Source organism: Rhinatrema bivittatum, chromosome 10, assembly GCF_901001135.1.
Source record: "Rhinatrema bivittatum chromosome 10, aRhiBiv1.1, whole genome shotgun sequence".
Lineage (NCBI taxonomy): Eukaryota > Metazoa > Chordata > Amphibia > Gymnophiona > Rhinatrematidae > Rhinatrema > Rhinatrema bivittatum.
The window spans coordinates 60,765,399-60,791,560 of record NC_042624.1 but is presented as its reverse complement, the minus strand read 5'-3'; the positions used below and the strand labels follow the sequence as shown (position 1 = coordinate 60,791,560).

The 26,162-nt window shown below is 43.6% G+C and overlaps 1 protein-coding gene across 5 annotated transcripts in view; it reads right to left on the bottom strand.

Annotated features, from left to right (window-relative positions):
• Window positions 1-26,162, bottom strand: part of CEP350 (centrosomal protein 350) — a 358,722-nt gene that overhangs the window by 127,281 nt on the left and 205,279 nt on the right. For 3 of the 5 annotated variants that reach the window (XM_029617504.1, XM_029617506.1, XM_029617508.1), the window contains one exon: window positions 9,583-9,782. In XM_029617504.1, the coding sequence (XP_029473364.1) occupies window positions 9,583-9,782 (200 nt within the window). The remainder of the gene's footprint in view (window positions 1-9,582; window positions 9,783-26,162) is intronic. The other 2 variants (XM_029617505.1, XM_029617507.1) reach the window with 1 other exon arrangement.

Sequence of the window (26,162 nt, the reverse complement as noted above, 5' to 3'; positions counted from 1 at the left end):
GAATCCTGAATATTCAGTGGTATTATCACATCCTAATAGCTGTGATACATTGGCTGTGATAGATTGGCATAGAGTTCATGAATCTAAACTGGTACAAACTGAAGGGTTTGTGGATTCAGTCCCCCTAGCATCCTTGACTTCCCAAAAGAGCTTGAGGATCTCCTGGTATGCTACCTTCCTATTCTAGCTTTACCTTAGGTCTCTATAATAAGTGGAAAAGATTTATTGTATTTTATTTTTAAAATGTATAGGCCGCACTATCCCATGACCTAGGTGGCTTACAAGAAGCATTCATAAAATACATCAAAACTGATCCATAAATACGATAAAATCTTAAAATCAAATACATAAAAACATCAAGATAAAACAATAAAATAGTCAAAATGAGCTTTCCATAGTCAATTAATAAAAAGCATGCAAGATAATCTGTGTAAATCATAAAAAGCCTGTTTAAATACATTTGTCTTTAGGGTTTTTTTGTTAACATTTTATTGCATGCCTGTTTTTGTAAATGTACTGGTAATTGTTTTCACAATATGGCACTCGTCACCAAGAACAGTCTCTCTTGAATCTGCGAGACAAATTACTTAATGGCTGGGCTCATTCAGTAAACAGTGACCTTCAGATCTCAAACTTCTAACTGGGCGATGTATTTCCAATAGCGAGTTAATACAAAGAGGAGCTTCTTCATTAACGGGTGGATTTTAAAAGCCCTGCTCGCGTAAATCCGGGCGGATTTACGCGAGCAGGGCCTTGCGCGCCGGCGCACCTATTTTCCATAGGCCTGCCGGCGTGCGCAGAGCCCCGGGACTCGCGTAAGTCCCGGGGTTTTTTGTTGGGGGCGGGGCCGATCGACGCTGCGTTTTGGGGGCGGGACGCGGCGTTTCGGGGGTGGGCCCGGGGGCGTGGTTTCGGCCCGGGGCGGTCCGGGGGCATGGCCGCTCCCTCCGGAACCACCCCTGAGTCGCGTCTCGGCACGCCAGCAGCCCACTGGCGCGCGTGGATTTACTTCTCCCTCCGGGAGGCATAAATCCGTGGACAAAGGTAGGGGGGGTGGGTTAGGTAGAGGAAGGGAGGGGAAGGTGAGGGGAGGGCGAAAGAGAGCGGCCTCTGAGGGAACGGAGGCAGGCTGCACGGCTCGGCGCGCGCCGGCTGCCCAAAATCGGCAGCCTTGCGCGCGCCGATCCTGGATTTTAGAAGATACGCGCGTATCTACTAAAATCCAGCGTACTTTTGTTTGCGACTGGTGCGCCAACAAAAGTACGCGAACGCGCATTTTTAAAAAATCTACCCCTTAGACTTAGAGCATTATGAATCATGGTAAATACTTTATCATGTAAATGAGAATCAACAGGTAGCCAGTGCAGAGAATTCAGAACAGCGGAATTGAGACTTATTTATTTATTTATTTAGCATTTTTCTATACCGACTTTCCAATAACAAAATTATTGATCAATTCGGTTTACATTTTAAACAATAACAACAATGACAAGTAAATGTCTTACAATGAACAGGTCGAATTAACTTGGATTAAGATATATGGGGGTAATAACATAATTAACATGAGCGGTGCCTAATATAGGCTAGAGGCTGGGTTTTAATGATAGACTGCCAAAGATAATAGTCTGCCAAAGATAATAAGACTGCCAAAGATCATGTGATTTCTAGAGAAGATCTATATAGTTCTCTAGCGTGTTACCACTGAGGGGATATTGGCAGGGATATTTCGCAGGTTGATGTTATGGGAAAGCTTGGTTGAATAACCAGGTCTTGAGTCTTTTTTTAAATGTAGTGGAGCATTGCAGTGATCTGAGCTCTGATGGGAGAGAGTTCCAGAGTTTAGGCCCAGCTGTGGAGAAAGCTCTTTTACTTGATGCTGACTTCATCGGTGGAATTTGAAGGTTGTTTTTGTAGGCTTGTCTCACTGGTCTGGAAGATGTGTGGAGTTGGAGAGGGAATGTGAGCTCGAGTGGTGCCAGGTTGTGTATTGCCTTGTGGGTTAGTGAGAGCACTTTGAATAGTATTCTGAATTTGACGGGAAGCCAGTGTAGGCTTTTTAAGATGGGTGAGATGTGGTCTCTTTTGTTGGACTTGGTTAAGATCCTCGCTGCAGCGTTCTGCAGCATCTGTAGCGGTTTTATGGCGTTGGCAGGGAGACCCAGTAGAAGTGAGTTGCAGTAATCTATTTTCGTGACTTATTTTAGGTCTACCTTTTTTCATAATAAAAATTTGTATCTAGGGGATTCTGCAGCTTTCCTGTGTTGGAAGCCTTTTGGACCCACAAGAATGGAGAAGATCTAGGATGAGAGATTTATCTAATTTGAAACATGACAGAGGCCGTATCTGTTAAATAACTGTGATAGACTTTCCTGTATACAGCTATTGCACTTTATTAGATGCAAGAGTATAGCTACTGATCTTTTAAGAAGACAGACCTTGTTTGAGGGATTTTGTGAAATGGCAGATAATTTTGCCCAACCCATCTCAAAAATATATTCTTTGCTGAACGAGGAGTTGAGAAATAAACCCAATCATATTCTTGCCTGGGGGAGGAAGTTATTGATGAGACACCCTGGGATCACAGTTTAATAATTATGAGATGTTCTCTCTTCTCTTGTGTGTTAGAAAATGGCTAAGATGTTATATCACTGGTACTTTACCCCTGAATGTCTCCATAAGACCTATCCCTTTACAGACGATAGCTGCTGGTGTGGATGTGGAGACCTATGGTCTTTTTAACATATTTGGTGAGGTTGCCCAGAGATTTGCAAATTTTGGTAATCTACAAAGGGTTTGATTTTTGAGGTTACTGGTATCTCTATTCAGTGTGACCCAAAACTTTACCTGCTAGGTTTCCCTGTGCCTAATGTCAGTGGCATTATCTTATCCAGACTTTGAGTTTGTAAATAATCATTGTTGCCCAATGCAAACTGGTGTATTGGTGGAAGAGAACTTCTGTACCTCCTTAGACTTTAATAAGCTCTCGTTTAGAGAGTTTGCTATTTGTGGAAACCCACTGTCCATAAAACATGATACTTATATATATATATAAAAATTGAAAAAAACAAACAAACTTGGAACCTCTAAGTGCAGTGGGTGAATAAAGTTCCTAGAGATCTTAACTATGATTGGCATTTTCCATATTTTTGATGTTTTTAATTACTGTTATTGTTACTGAGGGATGGCTGGGAGGGGGTATGGAGGGGGATTAAGGCTAAGTGTAAATCTATGCTGTAGGATATTTTTTTTTATTTCACTTTGCTTATTTTGTTAATTCTGAAATCTGTTGCCAGAGGATGTGGTCAAGGGAACTAGCATAGCAGGGTTTAAGAGATGTTTGGACAAATTACTAGAGGAAAAATCCATAAAACATTATTTAGCCAGGCAGACTAAAGAAAATCATTGCTATCCTTGGGAGCAACAGGAAATAGATCTACATTTTTGGGATTGGCATGTACTTGCGATTCAGACTAGTTACTATTAGAAACAGGATGCTGGGCTCAATAGATCTCGGTCTGACACAGCATGGCATATCTTAAGTTCTTACGTTAAGCCCACAAGGGCACCAACTCTCTCACAAATGAACGAATATGCTTAAGACCTCTCAGGAAACAAAATATCCGTGTAAGCCGATAGCAGGATATCCTGAATATGGTTCCTATAATATACCAAGACCACAACCTGGACTTTAAGAGATTTGAGCACCAGACCTTCCTTCAGACTTTCAGGCAAAAAGAAAAGAACTGAAGACACCACAGCTTCATATAGAGAAATAGCCTCCTCTGCACACATGCCTCAAAAATTCTCCACACTTTAATATAAGCCAGAAAAGTGGATCTCTTCCGGGCCTGCAAGAAGGTAGACAAAACTCTTTCTGAATATTCTTACCTAGTCAAAATGAGCCCTCAAACTGTAAGACAGAATGGAGATAGAATGTTGGGTATCACTGGCACCCAAAATAAACCTCTTCCCTGAAGAAGCCAAAGGGGTTCCTTTCCCTTGAGTTTTGAAGTATACAAATCACAGACACTTGCGCCAATCTAGAGCTACCAGCAAAACTAAGATTCTCCTGCCAGCTATTTTCTGAACAATTTGTTCCTCCAAAAGCCACGGAGGGAGGGCATAAAGAAGATCATGACTCATCCAAGACTGGATTAAGGTGTCCAGACTTCCATATGCCTTCCTTTCAGCGACTGAAAAATCTTTCTAACTTGGCATTTTTTTCTGGTGGCCATCAAATCCATAACTGGATTCCTCTACATGATCACAAAGGAAAATTAGTTTCTTACCTGATAATTTTTGTTCTTGTAGTACCACGGATCAGTCCAGACTGATACTAGTCTTTTTGGCTGGGGACTTCATTGTCCAGGTCGGATTGCCCAGAGGAACTGGACTCTGGTGGAAACTCATGGTCTATCAACCATTTGGAGACCAAATTAATGAGGCTGACCTTGGTCAGGATTTCACTGTTCCTGTAGGGGAAGGCTCGGGCATATCATATCAGGCAGTGTGGCCATAATGATGCCTCGGGGCATGATCGAGACCGGGAAAAAAAAACACCAAAAAACGAAGGGCCCAACTCGCCGCTAAAAACGTTAAAAAAAAAAATCAAGAAAAAGACGGTGACACAGGTCGGGAAGGGGGGGGGGGGGGTGTTACCAGAGAGTTGGTGCCGCAAAAATTAACAAGTGGAAATTTTTTTTTTTTTTTGGAAAGCGCAAACCTGCCCCCACGCTGTCCTTGGTTCTGGACAGGTCCTGCTCCTGCTTCTGCTGGGGTGAGTGAGCCGGGCTCCCCAGTATCATAGTGCTGCTACTCCACCAAGACAGGGCCCTCGACCCTCTTGAGCAGCTGCCTCGATCAGGAAGGATGGTCCCCTCAGGACCTGCCAACCCCCTGGGAGACTGACAGGCCTTCTTTTTTAAACAAATAAAGGAAGAGAAGTCCCTAATTAGCTAACTATTCCTAACTTTTTTTTTTTTTTAAATCAGAAGATACTGTGGGTTATGATAATCCATATTAAGAACATAAGAAATTGCCATGCTGGGTCAGACCAAGGGTCCATCAAGCCCAGCATCCTGTTTCCAACAGAGTCCAAACCAGGCCACAAGAATCTGGCAATTACCCAAACACTAAAAAGATCCCATGCTACTGATGCAATTAATAGCAGTTAACAGCAGTTAATGGACTTCTCCTCCAAGAACTTATCCAAACCTTTTTTGAACCCAGCTACACTAACTGCACTAACCACATCCACTGGCAACAAATTCCAGAGCTTTATTGTGCGTTGAGTGAAAAAGAATTTTCTCAGATTAGTCTTAAATGTGCTACTTGCTAGCTTCATGGAATGCCCCCTAGTCCTATTATTCGAAAGTGTAAATAACAGAGTCACATCTACTCGTTCAAGACCTCTCATGATCTTAAAGACCTCTATCATATCCCCCCCTCAGCTGTCTCTTCTCCAAGCTGAACAGCCCTAACCTCTTCAGCCTTTCCTCATAGGGGAGCTGTTCCATTCCCTTTATCATTTTGGTTGCCCTTCTCTGTACCTTCTCCATTGCAACTATATCTTTTTTGAGAAGGGCAACCAGAATTGTACACAGTATTCAAAGTGCGGTCTCACCATGGAGCGATATAGAGGCATTATGACATTTTCCGTTCTATTAACCATTCCCTTCCTAATAATTCCTAGCATTCTGTTTTGACTGCTGCAGCACACTGAGCCGACGATTTTAAAGTATTATCCACTATGATGCCTAGATCTTTTTCCTGGGTGGTAGCTCCTAATATGGAACCTAACATCGTGTAACTACAGCAAGGGTTATTTTTCCCTATTTGCAACACCTTGCACTTGCACCTCTGCCATCTGCTGGAGACAGAGTAAGACTGAGGGACTGTGGCTGGCATTTGGTATATATGCCAGGGTTGTTTTGAAAAACTTCTCTGTCTCCATCTGCTGGAGGGGAGGCAAAACCCAGGTGTCTGGACTGATCTGGGTGCGTACAGGGAATTAAGGCCGAAGACTGCTTCTGATACCTTTAACTCTTCTATATCAAGAGTGTGCCTGCTGAAGTAATCCACCTGAACATTCTGTACCCCACAATGTGCACAACTGAAGATGCTAATATGCCCAGCTTAACAGCAGTCACTTCTTCAGCTACCTGACGACTCCTGGTCCCACTTTGGTAATTCACATACATCATTATGGCCACACTGCCTGATAAGATATGCCCGAGCCTTCCCCTGCAGGAACAGTGAAATCTCGACCAAGGTCGACTTCATCAATTTGGTTTCCAAATGGTTGATAGACCATGAGTTTCCACCAGAGTCCAGTTCCTCTGGGCAATCCGACCTGGACAATGAAGTCCCCAGCCAAAAAGGCTAGTATCAATTGTGACTGTCAGTCATGAAGGGGACTCCAGATCCCCATCCATCTCCAAGTTCTACATAACTAACCACCATCTTAGGCAGGTCCTGACCTCCTTCAGATAGAAGAATCTTGTTGAGTAAGCTTGAGACTGAGGGAACCATTGTGATAGAAAATACTTCAGCAAGGATCACGTGTGTATTCTCACCCAGAGTACCAGACCCAATACCACCGCCATGGATCCCAGAACCTGTAGATAATTCCACACTCTAGGGTTTTGAACTGATATTAGACTGTGCACCTGCCCCTGAAGTTTCCAGATTCTTTCCTTTGTCATGTATGGGATCTACATTATTACTAAACTCTACTCTAAAGCTCCAGTTTGCTCTTGCAGAAATTCACCACTCAGCCCAGAGTTTGCAATAATTCCATGACTCAGGTTGTGGAGCTGTGACTTTCTGGCACATATTTGACTTGGATGAGCCAATCATCCAAATACAGTGTACTAGAATACCATCTTGGCATAAGACCATTGCTACCATCACCTTTGAGAAGGCTCTTGGAGGTGTAGCTAATCAGAACAGCAACACCTTGAACTAATAATGATCTCTCAAAACTGCAAGGTGAAAATACATCTCATGAGCCACACTGACGGGAATATACAGATATGCCTCTGTTAGATCTAGAGAGGTGAGAAACTCCCCCTGCCTCACCGCTACCATGACTTGACTTTAGGGTCTCCTTTTAAAAGCTAAGAAATCCAAGTGCTTTGTCGTCAAGTTTCAATCCAGAATAGGGCAGAAAGTGCTTTCTTTCTTGGGGATCATGGAAATATATGTAATACCTTCTTTACCAGTAGAACTGAAACTACTGCTTTTATCTGCAGGATGTAGTCCAGAATGAATTGCACTGCCTCTTTCTTCTGCAGGGAAATACAAGGGGACACCATAAATTTGTCTGAAAAGAGAATTGAAAATTCCAAGGCATAAACTATCTTTCACAATGTCCAGGATCAAACGATCCGATATCATTTGGAGCCAACTCCGGGAAAAAAAACAATACTATGCAGCTGCTAATCTGAAACTACAGGATGTGCTTCACCCTTTCATTGGCAGTGCAGACTTCAGGCCATTTCACTTATACTTCCATCATACCCATCTCTCTTCTGCCTCCTTGAAAGGAATGAAACCTCTTAATGGTCCTATTTCGCTAAAAAGTGGGTTTCCCAGACAGTAGTGCTATCTATCTCAAAAAACAACATCTAAGAAGCCTGGTAAGGGAGAAATTCTTACTCTCCAGTAAACTTGGAAACTTGACTCTCTCAAAACCACGGTCAGATTCACCAATCGTCACCAAAAGTAAGATTCCTCCTAAAGGGAAGCTTAACTATACAAGCTTTGGATATTTAAACAGCTGCCCAGTTTCACAACCATAACAACTGATGAACCACCACAGAGACTATATTCCAGGATTAAACACGAATCAGATTATGAGATGTGTCTACTAAAAAAAAAAAAAAAAGGCCCGTGTCCACTTCCAGTTGTGCTACAACCTCCAGATCTGTCCCCAGAATAACTTCAGGTGAAAACCAAGCAGCAGTAGTGGCTGTAGGCAAAAAGGAAGACCCAGAAAACTATTCCTCCCCAAGGACACTGGCATTAAATTTGGAGGCCACATTTCAGACATCCTCTGTGCCTCCACCTTTCCCCACCGCCTCCTAAGAGGCTCTGTGGCTCTAACGACTGCTGTTCCAACCAAATATTAACTGCATTTGTGAGAAAACTAAGATTTAGTCCACACTGCTGCTAAACTGTCCGGTGCAACACCTGCTTACGATGCAAGCCCCACTTCCTTCTTTGAGCATCTCTTGCATCTGCTGCTGCCTCTTGACAGTAAATAAATAAATTTGAAACATTTGGTGCAATCCACAGGCCCCGACATGGGCCTCTTCCTTCCAGGGTTTCTTCCTGTCCCGTTCAAGGTACTCACTGCTGCAGCCCAGCGGTCAGCCCAATGCAAGCACTGTCTTTCACTGCTGGCCAGGCTCTTCCTTCCTGAAAAACTGACAGACTTCTTGCTGCCTTTATTATTATTTTTTTTTAACATTTTGTAGAATACATCTATTACAAAGGCTCAGAGGAGGGAGCTAGGAAGGAGGGGGGAGGCAAAACGTAATCTGGAAGACAAGGCGTGAGACAGAGAGGCTTGGACAGGACAACATACTATCTGGGAAGTCAATTCTGTGGCCCCCTGGAAGCCCTTCTCCTATGATGCTGCTCTGCTATAGGAAAAACAAGCCCAAAAGCCTATTGTCTAGGAGCTAGTCACTCCTTTTCCTCTGTCTGGCCTAGACCAGCTCAGACTACAGCACAGCTGTGCTATCCTACCATCTGCTGGAGAGAGAGAATACTGGCAGGCAGGCTGATGTCAGCATGAGCAATATCTTCAAACCTGCTGTTCTGTCTCCACCTGCTGTTTGGGGGAACATAAATTCACTAATCTGGATTGGTCTGGTCAGACGAAGAGGAATGAGCAAGTTTAGCACAACCATTTTCATATTCAATATACAGTTTTAAAAAATAAACAAACCAACCAATACAAGCATGAACATTTCACCACGGTAGCTACAGCTCAGTACACTGAACATTCTGCATATTGAGTCAAGACTGACTTGAATTTATCAGCAAATTTATAGCATCTTAACATGTGGCATCACAAAAATTTGTACACTCGGATGAAGCACCATATATGCAGTCTTAGGATTACCATTGAAAGAGGATTTCTCTTTACACAAAATTTCGAGTAGCACAAACCACTGGACACAGATGACAACCTTCAATTTTTTATTTCAAGCATTAATATTGGTGAAATTTCTTATCTTCTTTCCCAAAGTATGTCTACTATTAATGATTGGATGTGTTTGAAAGGGCTAACTTTAAATCATAATAAGATTTTTGTGGATGGGCAAATTTTCTGTTAATTTGCTAGATAATTTTTAGATATATGGTCAAACAGTGCAATTAGATAAGCAATCTAGGAGTAATTCTAGACAATTATAATTATAAAGGCACAGATAAGAAATGTAGCTAAGATTTCATTTTTTAAATTAAAATTGTTTCATCCTCTAAGGAACATTTTGCCTATCAGTGAGTTTTGGGCTGTTATACTGTATATGGGCACCTCCTCATATTGACAATGTTTCAAGCATGATTTACCTTAACGTTAGCCAGGGTAGCCTTCTCTGGAGAGGCCTCTTCATCAGAATCATCTCGATGCCCTCTTTTCTTTTCCAGATTGAACCTGCGATGACTCTCTGAAGGAAGTAATGAACGAAAAGACTTCTCCTCAATTTCATCTTCAGTCATTGATTCATCAAACTTCAGGGAGTATTCTGTAGCAATGGAAGTTGAGTCTGCTGAGAAGGGAGAGAAAATGTGTATTAAACCTTATGGGAATTTAACAGTTTTTTTTAAATTGACTTTTCCACATAAACAAAGCACTCAAACAATCAAGCTGTGGAATTTGTTACCAGAATAACTGGTCAAGGTGACTAGCATAATATAGTTTAAGTGAGGTTTGGACAAGTTCTTGGAGGAAAGTCCACAAAACATTAGTAGCCAGGTAGCTTAGGGAAAGGCATCAATATGCCTGGGAGTGAGTAACAAGAAACAGATCCACTTTTTGGAATCTGTTGTGACTTGTGACCCAGACTAGCCACTGTCGGAGACAGAATGCTGGGCTCAGTGGACCTTGGTCTAACCTAGCACTGCATCTCTTATGATCTTATGTATATTAATTATGCAGTAATAGCCAGTTACATATGCTAATCCTGTGTCGTATATCAGTGTTACATGCATAATTGATTAGTATTCACAATTCTTAAAACATTAAAATATTTGAGCCAATGTTCAATTTTGACTTGCAAGCTTAAATATATTGCTTCTTCCAGTTCCAATATAGTAATCAAATTTGATATCTATTCTTCTTTTAGGAGAGGGATGGAGGCCTTTTATTTGACTGCAGTCTTTCTTGCTAAAATAATTTCTTCCACAAGTACAGCCTGAGATTTTCTGAAACCTACATTTTCAAAATATCCTAGAAGACAAATTTCAGGAGAAGGGGATAGTTAGATCTCAAACATGGTATTAAATCATCAACATCACTTCCTCCCAAAATTATTTTACAGCTTATCACAATTTCAAATCATATTTAAAAAGGTGCCACATTTCCTGCACCAAGAAAAAGATATAGTCTATAATATGTTCTGTGTAAGAATTTAAAATGAATAAGACTTCTGTGTGCACCATTGGCAAGAATTTTAGTATTGCTACCTTTATTAGCCAGCCTTTCTCCAAAGGGTGTATTTCATCTTAATTCCTCTTCTCTTTTATCCTCTGTAAGGGAATGTCTCCATTGGTGCTAAGCATTCAATAAAACTGAGAAATCTTTTAAAATCTAATTATAATTAGACCAACCAGAAGGTGAAATGTAAATTTATCTGTTCATTTCTTTTCCTTACGTTCTGCCAGATGAGTGAGTTAACCTCCCCTACCAGCAGATGGAAGCAGAGAACAAGCTTTTGTGCTGTTATCCTCCTTTCTATAGCCTGCTGCAGTAGTAGAACTCATCAATAAACTCTTGCCAATCTAATAGCTCTGGTTTCAGCCAATTTATTGACTAAGATCCAGAGATCCTGCACCACCTGTCCCTCGCAATGAGCTCCCCAGTCTACTAGGCTCACATCTGTAGCAATGACCTGTTCCAGAAAATTCCAGATCCATTCCCTTCAAAAGACTGACCACAGAAAGCCAGATACCTCTTGATCTCCCTTGGTACACACAGAACCAACTTGTAGCACAGCCCCTGAGGAGACCACATCAACAGTGTTGTCTGAAAAGGGCACATATGGGCTATTGTCCAGGGCACCAAACCTATGGATGCCACTATTTAACCAAGCATATGCAAATAAGATCAAACTCTGGAAGATTTGAAAGCCAACCTGCGTCTGAAGTTTGTGGACTTTCTCAGAGGTCATGAAAACCCTTTCCTGCTTTTGTATCAAAGTGTGCTTCCAGATAAATCAGGGACTGAAGGCGCTGAAGCTAGCTAGATTCACTACCCAGGCCAAGAACTCTAGAACCTCTAGGAGCCTGCGAGTGGACTGATGAATCTCCCACATGGTCTTGGCCCTGTTCAACCAATTATCCAGATAGTAAATTTGCTTACTGTAAACAGTGTTTTCTATAGATACCAGGATGAATCAGCCATGATCTGTGGGTGATGTCATCTGGCAGCACCAAACAGACTCATTTCTTCAAGCTAGTAGAGCTTTGAGCTCTATTAAGCATGTTCGTGAGTTCCTGTGCAGGTGTTGCCTCAAAGCCTCTTCAGTCTGTATCAAAGCTAAGCAGGCAGCTCACGGCTAATTCATTCTGCTATCTACGGAAAAAAACATTTATGGTAAGTAAACTTGCTTTTTCTGTTGATAAGCAGATTAATTAGCCATGATCTGTGGGGAGTCCCAAGGTGAAGACTGCAGTGTAACGTTTATTTAAGCAAGCTACGTGAACTCCACTGTGAAGAGTAGACTTCTGCAAGAGAACATGATGCAGCACTGCCTTTCCCACTACAGAGGCTGCAAGACCATCTAGGCAGTAGTGAGATATGAATGCATGCACTGATGACCATGTGGCAGCTTTGCATATATCTTCCAGAGGTACTTCTCGTAAGTGGGCAATGGAGGAGGCCATAGCTCGAACCTGCTGAGCCTTGACTAGATCTGTGAGATCTAGTCCTGCTTCAGAATAGAAGTGTTGGATGCAGTCCATAATCCAGTTTGACAAAGTATGTTTTGAAACTTCTATGCCACTATTGGGATCGTAAGAGACAAACAACTGAAATGTTTGATGCTTATAATAAGCCAACACTTGTTTGCAGTCTAAGGTATGAAGTGATTCTTCTCTGTTGTGAGCATGCAGTCTGGGGAAAAATGTCGGAAGTACAATGGATTGATTGATGTGAAAAGCAGAGACTATCTTGGAAAGAAATTTGAGATGCGTGCAAAGAACCTCTTTATTGTGAAAATGCTGTAGGTAAGATGGATAATGCACCAGAGCCTGCAGTTCACTAACCCTGCAAGCAGAGGTGATGGCAACTAAAAAGACTACCTTCCAGGTAAGGTGTCTGAGCAATGCCATGTCCAACAGTTCAAAGGATGGACTGATCAAATACGTGAAGACAACATTCAAATCCCAAGGAATTGCCAGTTTAGGAACTGGTGGTTTAACTTTAATAATCCTTTCATGAATTTGGACACTAGAGGGTGTGTTGAGATAGGTTCGTTATCCACCAAAACATGATAGGCTGCAATTGCACTCATGTACTCTGAATGATCATGTTGCCAGACCGGAATCTGATAGATGATAAAGATACAATAGGTAGTGTCAAGGCTCACTGAAGAAAGGATATAGGTCACTTTGAGAGCATCAGCAAAAATATCTCTACCATTTGAGGCACACGAGATCTGTTCCTAAGGCCAGAAGGAAAGTGTCTTGGCGAGTCTGAAAAGACTTGGAACAAAATTGATCAACTTTTTGATTCTATTCCAACATGAAGAGACTGATTGTTGGACAATCCCACAACCTGAAATGTTTGTTTGCTATGGATTGTCTGAGTGTCCATTCGTGCAGATGTAACACTCTGCTGAGACAGTCCGCTAAGGTGTTGGACAATCCCGGAAGATATGTTGCTTGATTGTCTATTGTCCATTGCCACACTGAAAGCGTTTCTTGACAAAGTATCCAGGATACTGTGCCGCCTTGTTTATGTAAAAACATAGCAACTTGGTTGCCTGTTTGAATCAAGATACTCTTTCCCTGGTGCAGATATGTGAACGCTGTGAGCGTGTTTTTGATAGCTTTAAGGTCGAGGAGGTTGATTTGTAGAAGACAGTCCTGGGGAGTCCAAGTATCCAAGGTCTGGCAGGAATGGGTGTGAGCACCTCAGCCAACAATGAAGGCTGTCAGTCGCCAGTGCTACTTAGTGGGGAAAAGCATAAGGTTGTGCCCCTTCGCTCAGCACACAGAGCTGTAACCACCATTTGAGTTCTCCCCTCATTTCCAATCTTATATTGACCATCATGTTCAATAGCTGAAAGAGCTGGTTCTAATGGGTTCATAGTTTCTACTGGAAGCAGTGGATGTATAAGAGTGTCAATGGCAAGACATGTATCAGTGCCCCAATGTATCCAAAGACCACCAGCACTTGATTCGCCGTGGAGATGAGATCAATAGAAAGTTCTTGACTTGGTGACGCAAGAGGTGCGCCCAGTCAAAGGACAGATACGCCCATTCTCTTAAGGAGTCTATCAATGCTCTAATAAATTGAAAGCATCGTGGCAGGATGAGATTGAACTTTTCAAAAGTGATTAAAAAAACAAGGTTCTGGAGAATCTCGACCATCTGTCATAGTGCATGTAACACTGTTGTGGGAAGATGCTGTTATGAGCCAGTAGTTCAAATATAAAAAGGGTCGACCTGCGGCATGCAGGGAGGGCCCCCCCTTAACCTGGTGCTTGCTGGAGTGGGAGGCCCCCCCTTCCCCGACCTACTGCGGCGGCGTTTCTGGAGCCCTCACCTGGTATGGGGGAGGGGAGGTGATGACGCGCGTGGCGCGGCGATGCCAGAGCATCATCACGTGGTGACATCAGCCTCGCGGGTATCGCGAGGCTGAGGTCACCAAAAACCGATGGCGAGAGCTGGGCCCAGCCTCTTTTCACGGCCAGTGCTCGCGAAGGGTCGGAGAGGAGCCCAAGGACCTTTGCAGCACTTCCTTCCCGCATCTACGAACTGTGAGATTTATGAACTGTGAGTATAAACCCCGTTTTCAGCAACGCTGGGGGAAGAGCAGGAAAAGCACGGGGGAGATCAAGGCAGCAAGAGAGGGGGGAACCCCGAGGAGCGCAGGGGGAAACATCCCCGAGTCCAGGGGAGGGAGGAGGAAGAGCCGGAAGAAGACAAAGACCGGAGGTCAGGAGCCAAAAGGGAGCAGGATCGGCTGTCCGGGAGCATAAGGCACAGAAAGGAAGGAGCGGAGGCAGGCAGCAGCCGAAGGCAGCCAAAAACAGTACGAAGGAGCAAGGCAGCGAGCATGAGACAACAGGAATGCAGCCTGAGGTGGGACAATTCGGTCCACTGCAGTGGGGTGGCCCATGTGGCTCATGATTTGTTTTGTTTTGTTATACTCCATCTCCTCATCTCCAGGAACCTTGTTTTGGTTACCCTGTCTTTCTTAGCTGCCTGTCGTTACCCCTCTCCCAGTTTGGACTTCCCTGTTAAAATGTAATTTTCCAATCTTAACCTGTTTACTGTAAACCGACATGATGTCCACAACGAATATAAAATGTTTAAATAAAATAAATAAATAAATGATGGGACCAGGGGCCATTCCCAGAACGGGACCGCCAGGCGCAACCACGAATGCGACTGTGCAAGGATGGCAGGAAGGAAACCAGTACGGTGCTGCGGCATGGCAAGCAGCAATGTCACAGCTTACCATCAGCAAATGTACCCACCATGGTGGCAGGTACCGCCGCCGTGGTATACTTCAGCGCCAGGAGGCACGGCTACACCGAGTGACAGAGACACAGGCACAGAGAGACCGAATGAGACAGTGCAGATAGGGGAGAGGCAAACCAGAAAGGGCCCGCAACCCAGAAGATGGGTCACTGCGAAGGGGAGCAACAGCGCGCAAACGGCACAGGAGACGGAAACTGGAGAAGGTGAAGCAAGCACCGAGGAGGCCAGCGAAGCAGGGACACCCGGAGGCTCAGCAGGAATAGCGGCCAGGTCAGAGGCGTCAGCTGGAATGAGCGGAGGTGAGCGGAGAACAGCCATAGAATCAAAAGGCAAGGGTACTAAGACGAAGAGAAAGGCAAGCGGATCCACCGCTGGCTCGTCAGAGGAGGACTCTGACAGGAGCGAGGCATCCACAGGGACCTCTGTGATGCCCGAGCGGGTAGCAGCAAGCACAACAGCGATGGCAGTGCTGCCTACCTTAGCTAAGTTATGGGAGCACATCCAGAGCGCCGTGGGGTGTCAGCCTGAAATGGGAGCAATTGCTAGCGGATCTGCGGAGCAGATTGAGCACATTGCAACGGCCAGATGGCCATTCAGCCAAGCAGTTGATAGGAATGATAAAAGGAGATCTGGAGACCATAAGAGAGATGACCCCAGAACAACCATAATATGGTCAGATATCATACCTAGGATTAAATGGCAGGGTAGCAAATTGTGGGGCAGGGGCAGAAAGAAGATAAACAGGCAGGTTGGTTTATGGGTCCAGAAGAAGGGCGTGCAACAAATAAGACATGAATGGGCGGATGAGCCATGTTTATGCTTATATCGGCCGGATCGGATACATCTGTTCGAAGTGGGTTATGATTTATTCAACATCTCCATACAGGAAGCGCTAGAGCGGGTATTCAGTGATATTAGGCTGCAGTAGTTGTGGGGGGCCTGGGACAAATGAGGCACTGTCCCAGGCTGGTGGCAGGGGTACCCGACTCGGTAGGTAAATGGGGACCTTGAGGACATGGTGAGGACAAACTGGAAGTCCTCGGGGACGGAACAGTGTATATAGTTGGGCGTGAGCTGCCTGGAGGAATGGCCCCATGGCTTGGACATGGCAGGGGGCTGGGAAGACGGTGGCAGACTAGCTTAACACTGTGGACACTGGCATGAAGCCCGGATTACAATATGGTTAAACGCACCAACGACTCGGGTACCGGTAATGTATTACGTTAATGATTTAATAAATGCTGCAGCCTTGTTTTCACCAAAAATTGGAGTCTGAGTAGTATGTTGGGTGATATGTGAATGTGGGGACCAAGAGTCGGGGGGGGGGGGGGGGGGGGGGGGGAGGACACAAAGGTGCAAGCTGCCAATGTTAAAAAAAGGGTTGACCCACGGCATGCGGGGAGGGGCCCCCCCCCCCTTAACCTGGTGCTTGCTGGAGGGGGGCTCCCCTTCCCCGACTTCCTGCGGTGGCGTTTCTGGAGCCCTCCCCTAGTATGAGGGAGGGGAGGTGATGACGCGCTGGGCGCGGCGACACCGGCGCGTCATCACGTGGTGACATCAGCCTCGTGGGTATCGCGAGGCTGGGGTCACCAAAAGCGACGGCAAGCGTTGGGCCCGGCCGCTTTTCACGGCCAGTGCTCGCGTTTCCTCCCTCCCACCCAATTAAGACAAAGGGAGAATACAAGGGGAGAGGGGGGCAAGTAAGGGCAGAAGGGATCGATAGTTAGAAGTTAATGTTAAGAAGTAGATAACAAGAATGTATAATTTGTCGCAGCTAAATGGTGGCAGGGGTACCCGAGTCGGTAGGTAAACGGGGACCTTGAGGACACGGTGAGGACAAAGCGGAAGTCCTCGTGGACGGAAGAGTGCGTATAGTTGGGCGTGGGCTGCCTGGAGGAATGGTCCTGTGGCTTGGACACGGCGGGGGGGGGGCCGGGAAGATGGTGGCGGACTGGCTTAACATGGCAGACCCCGGCATGAAGCCCGGATTACAATATGGTTAAACGCACCAAAGACTCGGGTACCAGTAATGTATTGCTTTAATGATTTAATAAATGCTGTGGCCTTGTTTTCACCAAAAATCGGAGTCTGAGTAGTACGTTGGGTGATATGTGAATGGGGACCAAAAGTCGGGGGGGGGGGGGGGGGGGGGGGGAGCAGACACGAAGGTGCAAACTGCCAATGTTAAAGAAGGCTTAGATCCCCTGTCTTCTGAGGTGGGCCCACCACCATTGCAAGGCACTTGGTAACAACCCTGGGGGCAGCAGACAGGCCAAAGGGGAATACCTTGTATTGGTCATGGATACAATCTACCTGGAAGCATAGGTAGTGCCAGAAAGAAGGATGGCTAGGAATGTGTGCATATGCATCCAAGTCCAGAGAGCACATCCATTCTCCCTGTGGAAATGAAGGGTAGGATCATGATTAGGGAATTCATCTTGAATTTCTCCTGGTACAGAAAAGTGATCAAGTGTCATAGATCCAACATGGGTCTCAAACATCCCAAGCTAGTAAACTTCAAAAAGGTGTGATCTTTTCTGTTGCTCTGTTGGAAAAGAACATATACTTCCAATTGTAGTTGAGGAAACTACGATGGATCCATCAGGGAAGAACAGAGATACAGAAGCAGCAACTGAAATGTAGGGAGCTATCTCCTGTTTACCAATGATTCCCCAATTATGAATTATAATAGTCACATACAGGCCAAATTCTGATAGGCCTTAAAAAGGCACGTCAGCAAGAGAAGGAACTTATGCCCAGGTGAACTTTAACACCTTGTCGCTGTGGAAAATGAAGAGGCCTTGTCCTAATACACTGAAGGATACCTTATCAGATGTGCCTGTCAGTTCCTTTGCAAATATAAAGCAGACAGAGGCAACAACTTAAGATCCTAAGTGTCAAGTCAGAAAGACCCTCACGCTTAAAGGGAGGGGCAGCCTGAGATGGAGAAAAACACTCTTACACACAGCTTGGCACACAGACGTGGCAGTTCTCCCCCCAAAGGAATGAGGGGAGGGAAGGACCTGCAATGTGGCAAAAGACCCTCCACGAGGTTATGCATGAGCTTATGCATATTTATCAGCTGGGAAGTATAAGACAGGGAGGAACAGATCCCCTGGGAGAGAGCCCTGAAAAAAGAAAAAAGGAACGGAATCTCTGGTAGAGAGTCACCCTGAAAGGAGGAGAAAAAGGCAAACAACAGATGAAGAGGTGGAACAGGCGGCACAAACTCTGTATGCAAACTCGGGGAGAAAACCCAGAGAGCAAGAACCTGTGCTGAGGTGTCCCTAGAAGCAAGGGGGGCCAGAGGCAAACCAGACCTCCCTGTTATCGAGAAGGGAGAAGACTAGATGTGGCCAGGTGATCGGCGAGAGGAAACCCCGGCTCAGGTGTGGAGAGTGACACGGAGTCATAGACGAGGAAGGGCGAGAACCAGCCCAGACAGCTGACAAGTATCAGAGCCAGAAGCTAGTCTCCTTCCTGGACAGCTTGCCCGCTCTGTCAGCACCAAGCCCAGGAAGCAAGCCTCTCCCCTGTCCACATTCTCCAGCCAGAACCTGCTTCAAAGATGAGGAAACTGGGGTAAGTTAGCCATAAGTATTAATATCTTAAGCAAGCTAAAGTTTATGGCATATTTTGTTACCACCCATGATACAGAACTTTCTTTAGGGAAAACTGGTGCTTAGTAGCCAGGATGTTAGAGATAGGAATTGTTATTTTCTAAATGCTATGTCCTGCCAAATCTGATAAATAAGTCTATTTCTGAGAATACATATCTTTTCCCTGACTTAGGATTGAAAGTAAAGTGGGATAGCAGCTGACAGTGTCTTGTAGCAGACAGATCCCTGCACCCCTACCTAAACCTGTGTACAGGAAGAAAAACAAACGGTACCCATGCTGGACTATTTTGAGAACTCATTCCACCAAGCTTCTAGGAAAAATTGGATCCTCCCCCATCTCACCAGGTCAAAGTTCTCCAGAATGAACGAGATAAAAACCTAGGAGCAAACTTTGAACTTGCTGAGCTGCCTTTGGCTGACATCAGTCTCTCTAGTGGGATCTCACTGGAAGCTGTTGATGCTGCTGTTTCTGAGCCAGAAGGGGCAGAAGGCAATATTGATGCAGGGGACAGTCATCATGTCTTGGATAGTACAGTCATTTGTAAGAATAGCATGGTTTTCTGTGAGAAGGCTGAGAGTCTGAGGCTGTAGAGAGAGGTTGCACTGCTACATATTGCTCCTTCATTTGAGAAAGAAGAAGTTTCTCTCCAAAGAGGTTGTCTCACAGACAAGGCAGATTGGCTAGCTTTTCAAGCACATCTTCACATATACTGCTAGTTCAGAGCCAAGCCATATGCCAAGCTCCTATGGATGCAGTTGAGGTTCTTGCCAAATATCAAACGACTCATATACCACCCCCGCAACAGGTGCCAGATAGCTTCTTCCAACAAAGGCTGAGGAGAAAAAGGCTCATTGGAGTCAGATTCGGTGAAAGACTTGTGGTTTTGTATACAGCTATGAATATATTGGACCATGTAGAACTGATAATGTGCTATGTGCTACACAATGGAGAGTTAGAATGCAACCTTGTGTTTTTGGCCTTAAGTGCCAATTGAACAACCATGGATTGATGAGGTAGATGAATGATCCCATAGCTGGGAGTGGGGGGGACTTCTGCATTCTGAAATTTAAATCCAATTTCCTGGTAGCTCTGATGCCAGAATGGAGAAATTACTTACCTGATAATTTTGTTTTCCTTAGTGTAGACAGATGGACTCAGGACCAATGGGTTATGCTACCCTGCCAGCAGATGGAGACAGAGTCAGTTTGCAAAGCTGATGTCACAGTACATATATCTTTGCAGTGACCTCAGCTCTCCAGTATTCTCTTCAAAAGCCACTGTAGACATACTAGTGAAAAGACTTGACTAAAAATGATTTAAAACATGATTAAAATGGATAACCGTAACTGTACTCAACCAACCGTAAACGCTGAACTTCAGTAAGAATATAGTACCCTAATCTAGGGACTGGATGAACACTTACCCGTGATCTTTTGGGTTCGAGGCCCACGCCAGGGGAGGACCTGAGGCACAGTTCTTGGGCAGCCAAGGGCAGGAAACTGAGTCCATCTGTCTTATAATTCCACACATTCAATATTAGTAAATTGGTTACACCACGGCACAACTTACAAGGGACAAGTTAAAAGTACCTGTCCGAATAAACTATTTATTAATTTTAAATCATTTAATTTATATTAGGATTCTTAATGGAACCTTTAACCGCTTACTCACAACAGCAAGAGATAGCTAACCTGGCAATCCAGCATAGGAGTGTACATGGCATTTCTTTCAACAAGTAATGGCTTCCTATTCTAAATATAAAAGAATGATCACAGAGTCATTACATCATTAAAAAAAAATGCTGTATTATTCATAAATGAAATGAGTGCTGGAAAACAACTTGTACAACTATTACCTTATAAAGTTTACTAATATGCATACAGTGAGGAGATGCCGGTATCTGAATAAAAACACAATTGTAGGAATGGCTACCAATAAAAAATATTCGATGTCAAAAGAAAAATCTCATACAAGAAAAGATAACACGGCTTTAAGTTCAATACCTGTAACAGATGAATACCGCGATCTACCTGAACCAGGACCGTAAAAATTACTCTTACCGCCATACTTAGATCCAGATGAAAAGAGCAATATCATCAATATTTCAGGGCATACTCTGAATAAAGAAGAGGTATCAGTCTTACATAAAGGTTTGTCATTCATACCCACACCCAGATACAATGCTTTTAATACAAGAGTTGAGTTGTTTCAATTTGTAAGGAAACTAAAAATTGAGTTGTTTTAAGATAAAATTAAAGATAATTCTGTTAATCACATAGTAAAGCAACCCAGTAGTTGGTTACCTACAGGTACCAGCAATCCCATTATCCATACTTATGAGACTCTAGTTTAAAAAAAAAAAAAAAAAGACCACCAGAAATAAAAGCCGTTCCATAACATTAGTAAAAAAGAACATGAAGCAATTAGCACACTACAGCAAGATCACAATATTGTGATCAAACGAGCAGATAAAGGTGGTATCATTGTAATTATGGATTTTTCATTAACTATGTAATGATTTTATGATTATTCTTTTATTTTTATGTTTAAAATAAGAAGTGATTAATTGTCAAAAGAAATGCCGTTTACACTATTATGATGGACTGCCAGGTAAGCTATCTCTCGCTGTTGATAGCTAGCAATTAAAGGTTCCATTAAGAATCCTAATATATATAGGAATGGTTTAAAATTAATGAGTAGTTTATTCGGAATGGTGCTTTTCAACTTCACTCCCCTGCAAGCTGTGCCATGGTGTAGACAACATACTAATACTGAATATGCAGATATGTAGCCTGTAAATGCTTTCTGTTTTGTCAGATTAAATAACACCACACAATCAGTTTATTTTGACAGATACTATACTTGAACGGACAAGGAAAAAGTAGCTTTTGACATTAGAGTTTTACCATTGTGGATAGGCATTTGTTTCTCTCTATCCCGAGTAAGCAAACAGTACTGCGATGAAGTTGAAATCCCAGGATTAAATGTGCTGTATTGTAAGCTATTAACCTTACAATCTCTCATATCTCAGAAGTATTTTTGGCATTGTCACAAATTGTTTACTTTGTAATACTTATTTTTCCATTTTTTTAGACAATTTATAATTAATCTTACAAAAGTTTGCATAGAGCCACACATTTTTTCAACCTGATTCCACTCTATAAGGTAATATCATTTATTTATTTATTTAAAGATTTTTTTTATATACCGCGGCACGTGTGGCACATCACCTCGGTTTACAGAAAACATTAATTCAGCAAAGCGCTTTACAATAAAAACATATTAACTGGTAAAAATCAAGTAGTATGTTTAACCAATAACTAAGAGAATAAATATCAAAGTTATGAGGGTGACAATGGTATCTAGGAGAGAAAAAAATCAATTATCAAAGGGTAACCAACATTTAATAACAATAATAAATAACTTGGAGGGAGCCTTTCTAGGGGAGAGAGGGTAAGGGAGGGAGAGGTTGTAACAGCGACGTGAATGGATTGTATGGGTCCCAGTCAGTTAATAGTAGGCTTTTTTGAACAGCCAGGTTTTTAGGTTTTGTTTAAATTTTTTGTGACAAGGTTCCTGGCGCAGTTGAGAGGGCATACTGTTCCATATAGTGGTTCCAGCTATGGTGAGCGATCGTTCTTTTGTAGAAGCAAGTTTGGTCAGTTTAGGAGAGGGGATCGGCAGTCTGGCTTGATGCTGGGATCTGGTTGGTCGGTTTGACTTTTTGAAGTATAGGTGTTCGAAGAACCAAAACATATTTCGGTTATGGATGGCTTTATGTATTAGTGTAATGGATTTATATATGATCCTGGATGCAACGGGTAGCCAGTGTAGAGACTGAAGTGTGGGGGTGATGTGCTCGTGGCGGCGTGAGTCGGTAATGATGCGGGCAGCTGCATTTTGTAACATTTGCAATGGTTGTAGCGTGGTTTTTGGTAAGCCTAATAGAAGTGCGTTGCAGTATAAATATATATTTTTTTCCCTCTCTCTGTCCTCTTCTTTTGTTCTTCTTTATTACTTGGGAGTGCATCTGTAATTATTATGGAAACTTCCTCTTTTAGTACTATATTGATAGCATTGTGACTCAGTTTCCGTATAATGTTTTATTATTACTTGTTTTTTATATATTGATGTATTCTATGGATCTATATATATATATATATATATATATATATATATATATATAGATGCATTTTACAGTTTACTGTTTTGCAGCTCCTGACGCAGCCCATTGTTAGTGCGAAACTCGGCCTGAGTTGGGCAAGGGCACTTATTTGGAATATTGTGTTTTACTAAAGGAAACCCTTCATCATATATGACTACTCTCATCCTATCTTTGTTGCTCATCACCACTGGAGGTGACTGCAGACTCCCATCAGAAGGTGGGGACGAACCAAATAGTCTTGAGATTGTGGGTTCCAAAGAGAGCAAAGAGGGCGCATGTGTGCCCTCGCCCATAGCACTACTTCCAGGGTTGCTGCCATCAACCAGAGGACTCAGAGGTATCTCCACACCGTTGGGTGTACCATATTCACCAGGTGATGCACCTGGTACTTCAACTTCTATATCAGGGTGGATGGAAGAAATACTTCGCCCCGCCTGGAGTCGAACTGGACTCCCACATACTCTAAAGACTGGGAAGGCTTGAAACTGCTCTTGGTCAGGTTTACTATCCAACCAAGTTCCTGTAATAGGAAGATCACCCTGTTGGTTACCAGGAGGCTCTCTTCCACAGACTTGGCCCAGTTCAGCCAATCGTCCAAGTATGGGTGCTTCAGGATCCCTTCTTTTCTTAATGCTGCCACCACGACCAGCATGATTCTTGGAGAAGGTTTTGGGGCAGTGGCTAAGCCAAAGAGTAATGCTCAAAACTGATAATGACAACCCAGCACTGCAAAGCATAGGAAATGTCAGTGTTCCTGCTGGATTGGAATATATAGGTAGGTCTCTGATAAATCCAGGGAGGTTAGGAACTCTACCAGTAAGGCCATTATCACAGAGCGTAAGGTTTCCATGTGAAAATGAGTTACTCATGACGGTTGACACTCTTGAGGTCCAGGATGGGGCGAAAGGAACTTTCCCTTCTTGGGTATGACAAAATTAATTGAATAACGCCCTGTATTTTCCTGGGGTGTAGGTTCTGGGACTGCCCTCATCTTGAGGAGTCTTAGAAGTGTAATCTCCACTGCCTGCTTCTTGTGCTGGAAGTGGCAAGGAGATATGAATATGTCCAAGGAGTGCTGTGGAATTCCAGTTCATATCCTTCTCGAATGACTTCCAGTACCCATTTGTCTAAAGTAATTTCGACCCACCATTGGTAAGAGAGAGACAGGCAACCCCCTATCTCCTTGTCCCGAAGGTGGGTCGGTAAAATTTCATTGTGGGTTTCAGGATGAGATTGAACCTAAACCTGCCCCTCTCCTGGGCTGTTGAGTACAAAAGGACTGGGACCTCCCAAGGGATCAAGACCTCTGAAATGTCAAATTTCTGTAGGGGTGAAAATACTGGGAACCCTTGGAATTACCTCTCATAGGCAAGGGACGGTGTGGCTGCTTCTTATCTTCCAGTAACAAGGGACCTGGAGACTAACCCCATTTACTAGCCAGCTTTTACAACCCGTTCCCAAATAGGAGCGAGTTGGAAAAGCTGGTGAGTTGGAAAGGACATCCTTGTAAGATTAGCTTTGGAGGTTGCGTCAACTGACAGTTCCGCAGCCATAGCTGTTGTCTGGCTGCCCCCACTGAGGCCACTCCTCTGGTCAAAGTACGGACTAAATCAGAGCTTGCATCTGCTAAAAAGGTGGCAGCGGGTTCCATAACCGCTCTGGAATTCACCCCGGAATCATTAATCTCTTGAGAGAGAAGCAGACATGAACGAGCCACCAGAGCACAACAAGAAGTGACCTGTAACATCATTGCTACAGCGTCAAAGGCTTGTTTAAGGATAGGCTCAATCCATCTATCATGCACATCTTTAAAGGCTGCGCCTCCTTCCACTGCGATAGTTGTTCATTTAGAGACAACAGAGACCAGTGCATCCACTTTAGGAAAACACAAACGTTCCCTTACCGCTGAGTCCAGAGGGTATAGAGCTTCCAATGCTCAGCCCCCTTTAAAATTTGCTTCTGAGACATCCCATTCCAGATCAATCAACTCCTGGATGGTATCTATCACTGGAAAATAGCAGGAGGCCTTCTGCAGGGAAATCAGAATGGGATTCTTCTTTGGTTCCGTCATAGATTCTGCCCCAGGGACTCCCAGCATCTTCCAAGGTCTGGGAAAGCAGGGTCAGCTATTCGTCTCTATGGAAAAAATGTAACACAGTCCGATAATGTTCTTACCCAGGAGGAATTTCCCCATCTTCCAAGGAATCTGTATCCTTCTCTTTGTCTGTGCCATCTAGGTCCCTGACAGGGATATCCTTGGTAAATTTAGGCATACCTCGGGGTCTGCTGGTAGGAACAGGAGAAGGAGGGATCACCGGCCGAGGATCCACCCAGACAGAGGCAAGAGAGGCAGTAGACTGCACCTGTATGAATGCTTGTAGCCCCTGGAAAAACAACATCCAGGAAAAGGCAGCTGGGTCCATGCCTAATCCAGGATGTACTGTGGTAGGACCAGTTGAATTTCCCTCTCCCACGGATGAACCTGGCGAGGGGATACACTAAGGTCCAGCGTACTTCCAGTTAAGGCAGTAGCCAACCCTTCATCCGAATGGGAGGAACCTGGCTTAGCAAAATCCAAGGAGGTCAATTCCGCTTGGGCTTCCTCCCAGCACCGATATAAGTTGAAGTCCAGGTCAGACTGAGAGGCTCTAATATGGCAAGCATTGCAAAGAGCAAGGCGCTTAATTTTCTTGGTTGGCGGTGTCATTGGCGGCAGTAACCATGCGTCCTATCGGCTCACACTTAAAAATTTATGCACACAGATTTTTTTTTTTTTTTTTTTTTTTTTTTTTTTTTATTATTTTTTCCATCAATGTTTACACATCATGAAACAGGAAAATAAATGATATCATACAGTAAATAGAAAGGAAATACAGCTCCACTTTGTCACATAAAGAAAATATACTACTATTCATTTATTTGTATGTCTCTTTATAACCCATAATAGGGGGGAGAACACTAGAAACATAAAGAATTATCCAGATATTAACATTCTGAATATAATAAAGGAGGAGGAGTTATCATTATCTTTAGGCTTCAGTCTCTGATCTTGATGCTTGATTTTTATCTAAAAGAAAAGTTTCTAACTGTAAAGGATCTATAAAACCAAATTTTTTCCCCTGGTAATTAATCAAACAGAGACATGGGAACTTCAAGAAAAAAGTTGCACCCAATGCTAAAACTTTACTTTTCAGGGACAAAAAGCTTCTCCTCCTAACCTGAGTGGACCTAGCCACATCAGGGAAGATTTGTACTTTATGTCCACAAAATAGCAAGTCTTTAACTGCAAAAAATTTCTTAAATAATTTCTCTTTATCCTGTTCTGAAATACAAGAAATAATTAAAGTTGCTCTATTATTAATCTGGTCCATCGAATCTTCTAAGAAGGTCGATATACCAGGAGATGAAGAATTTTCGTGAGGATTTAGATTAC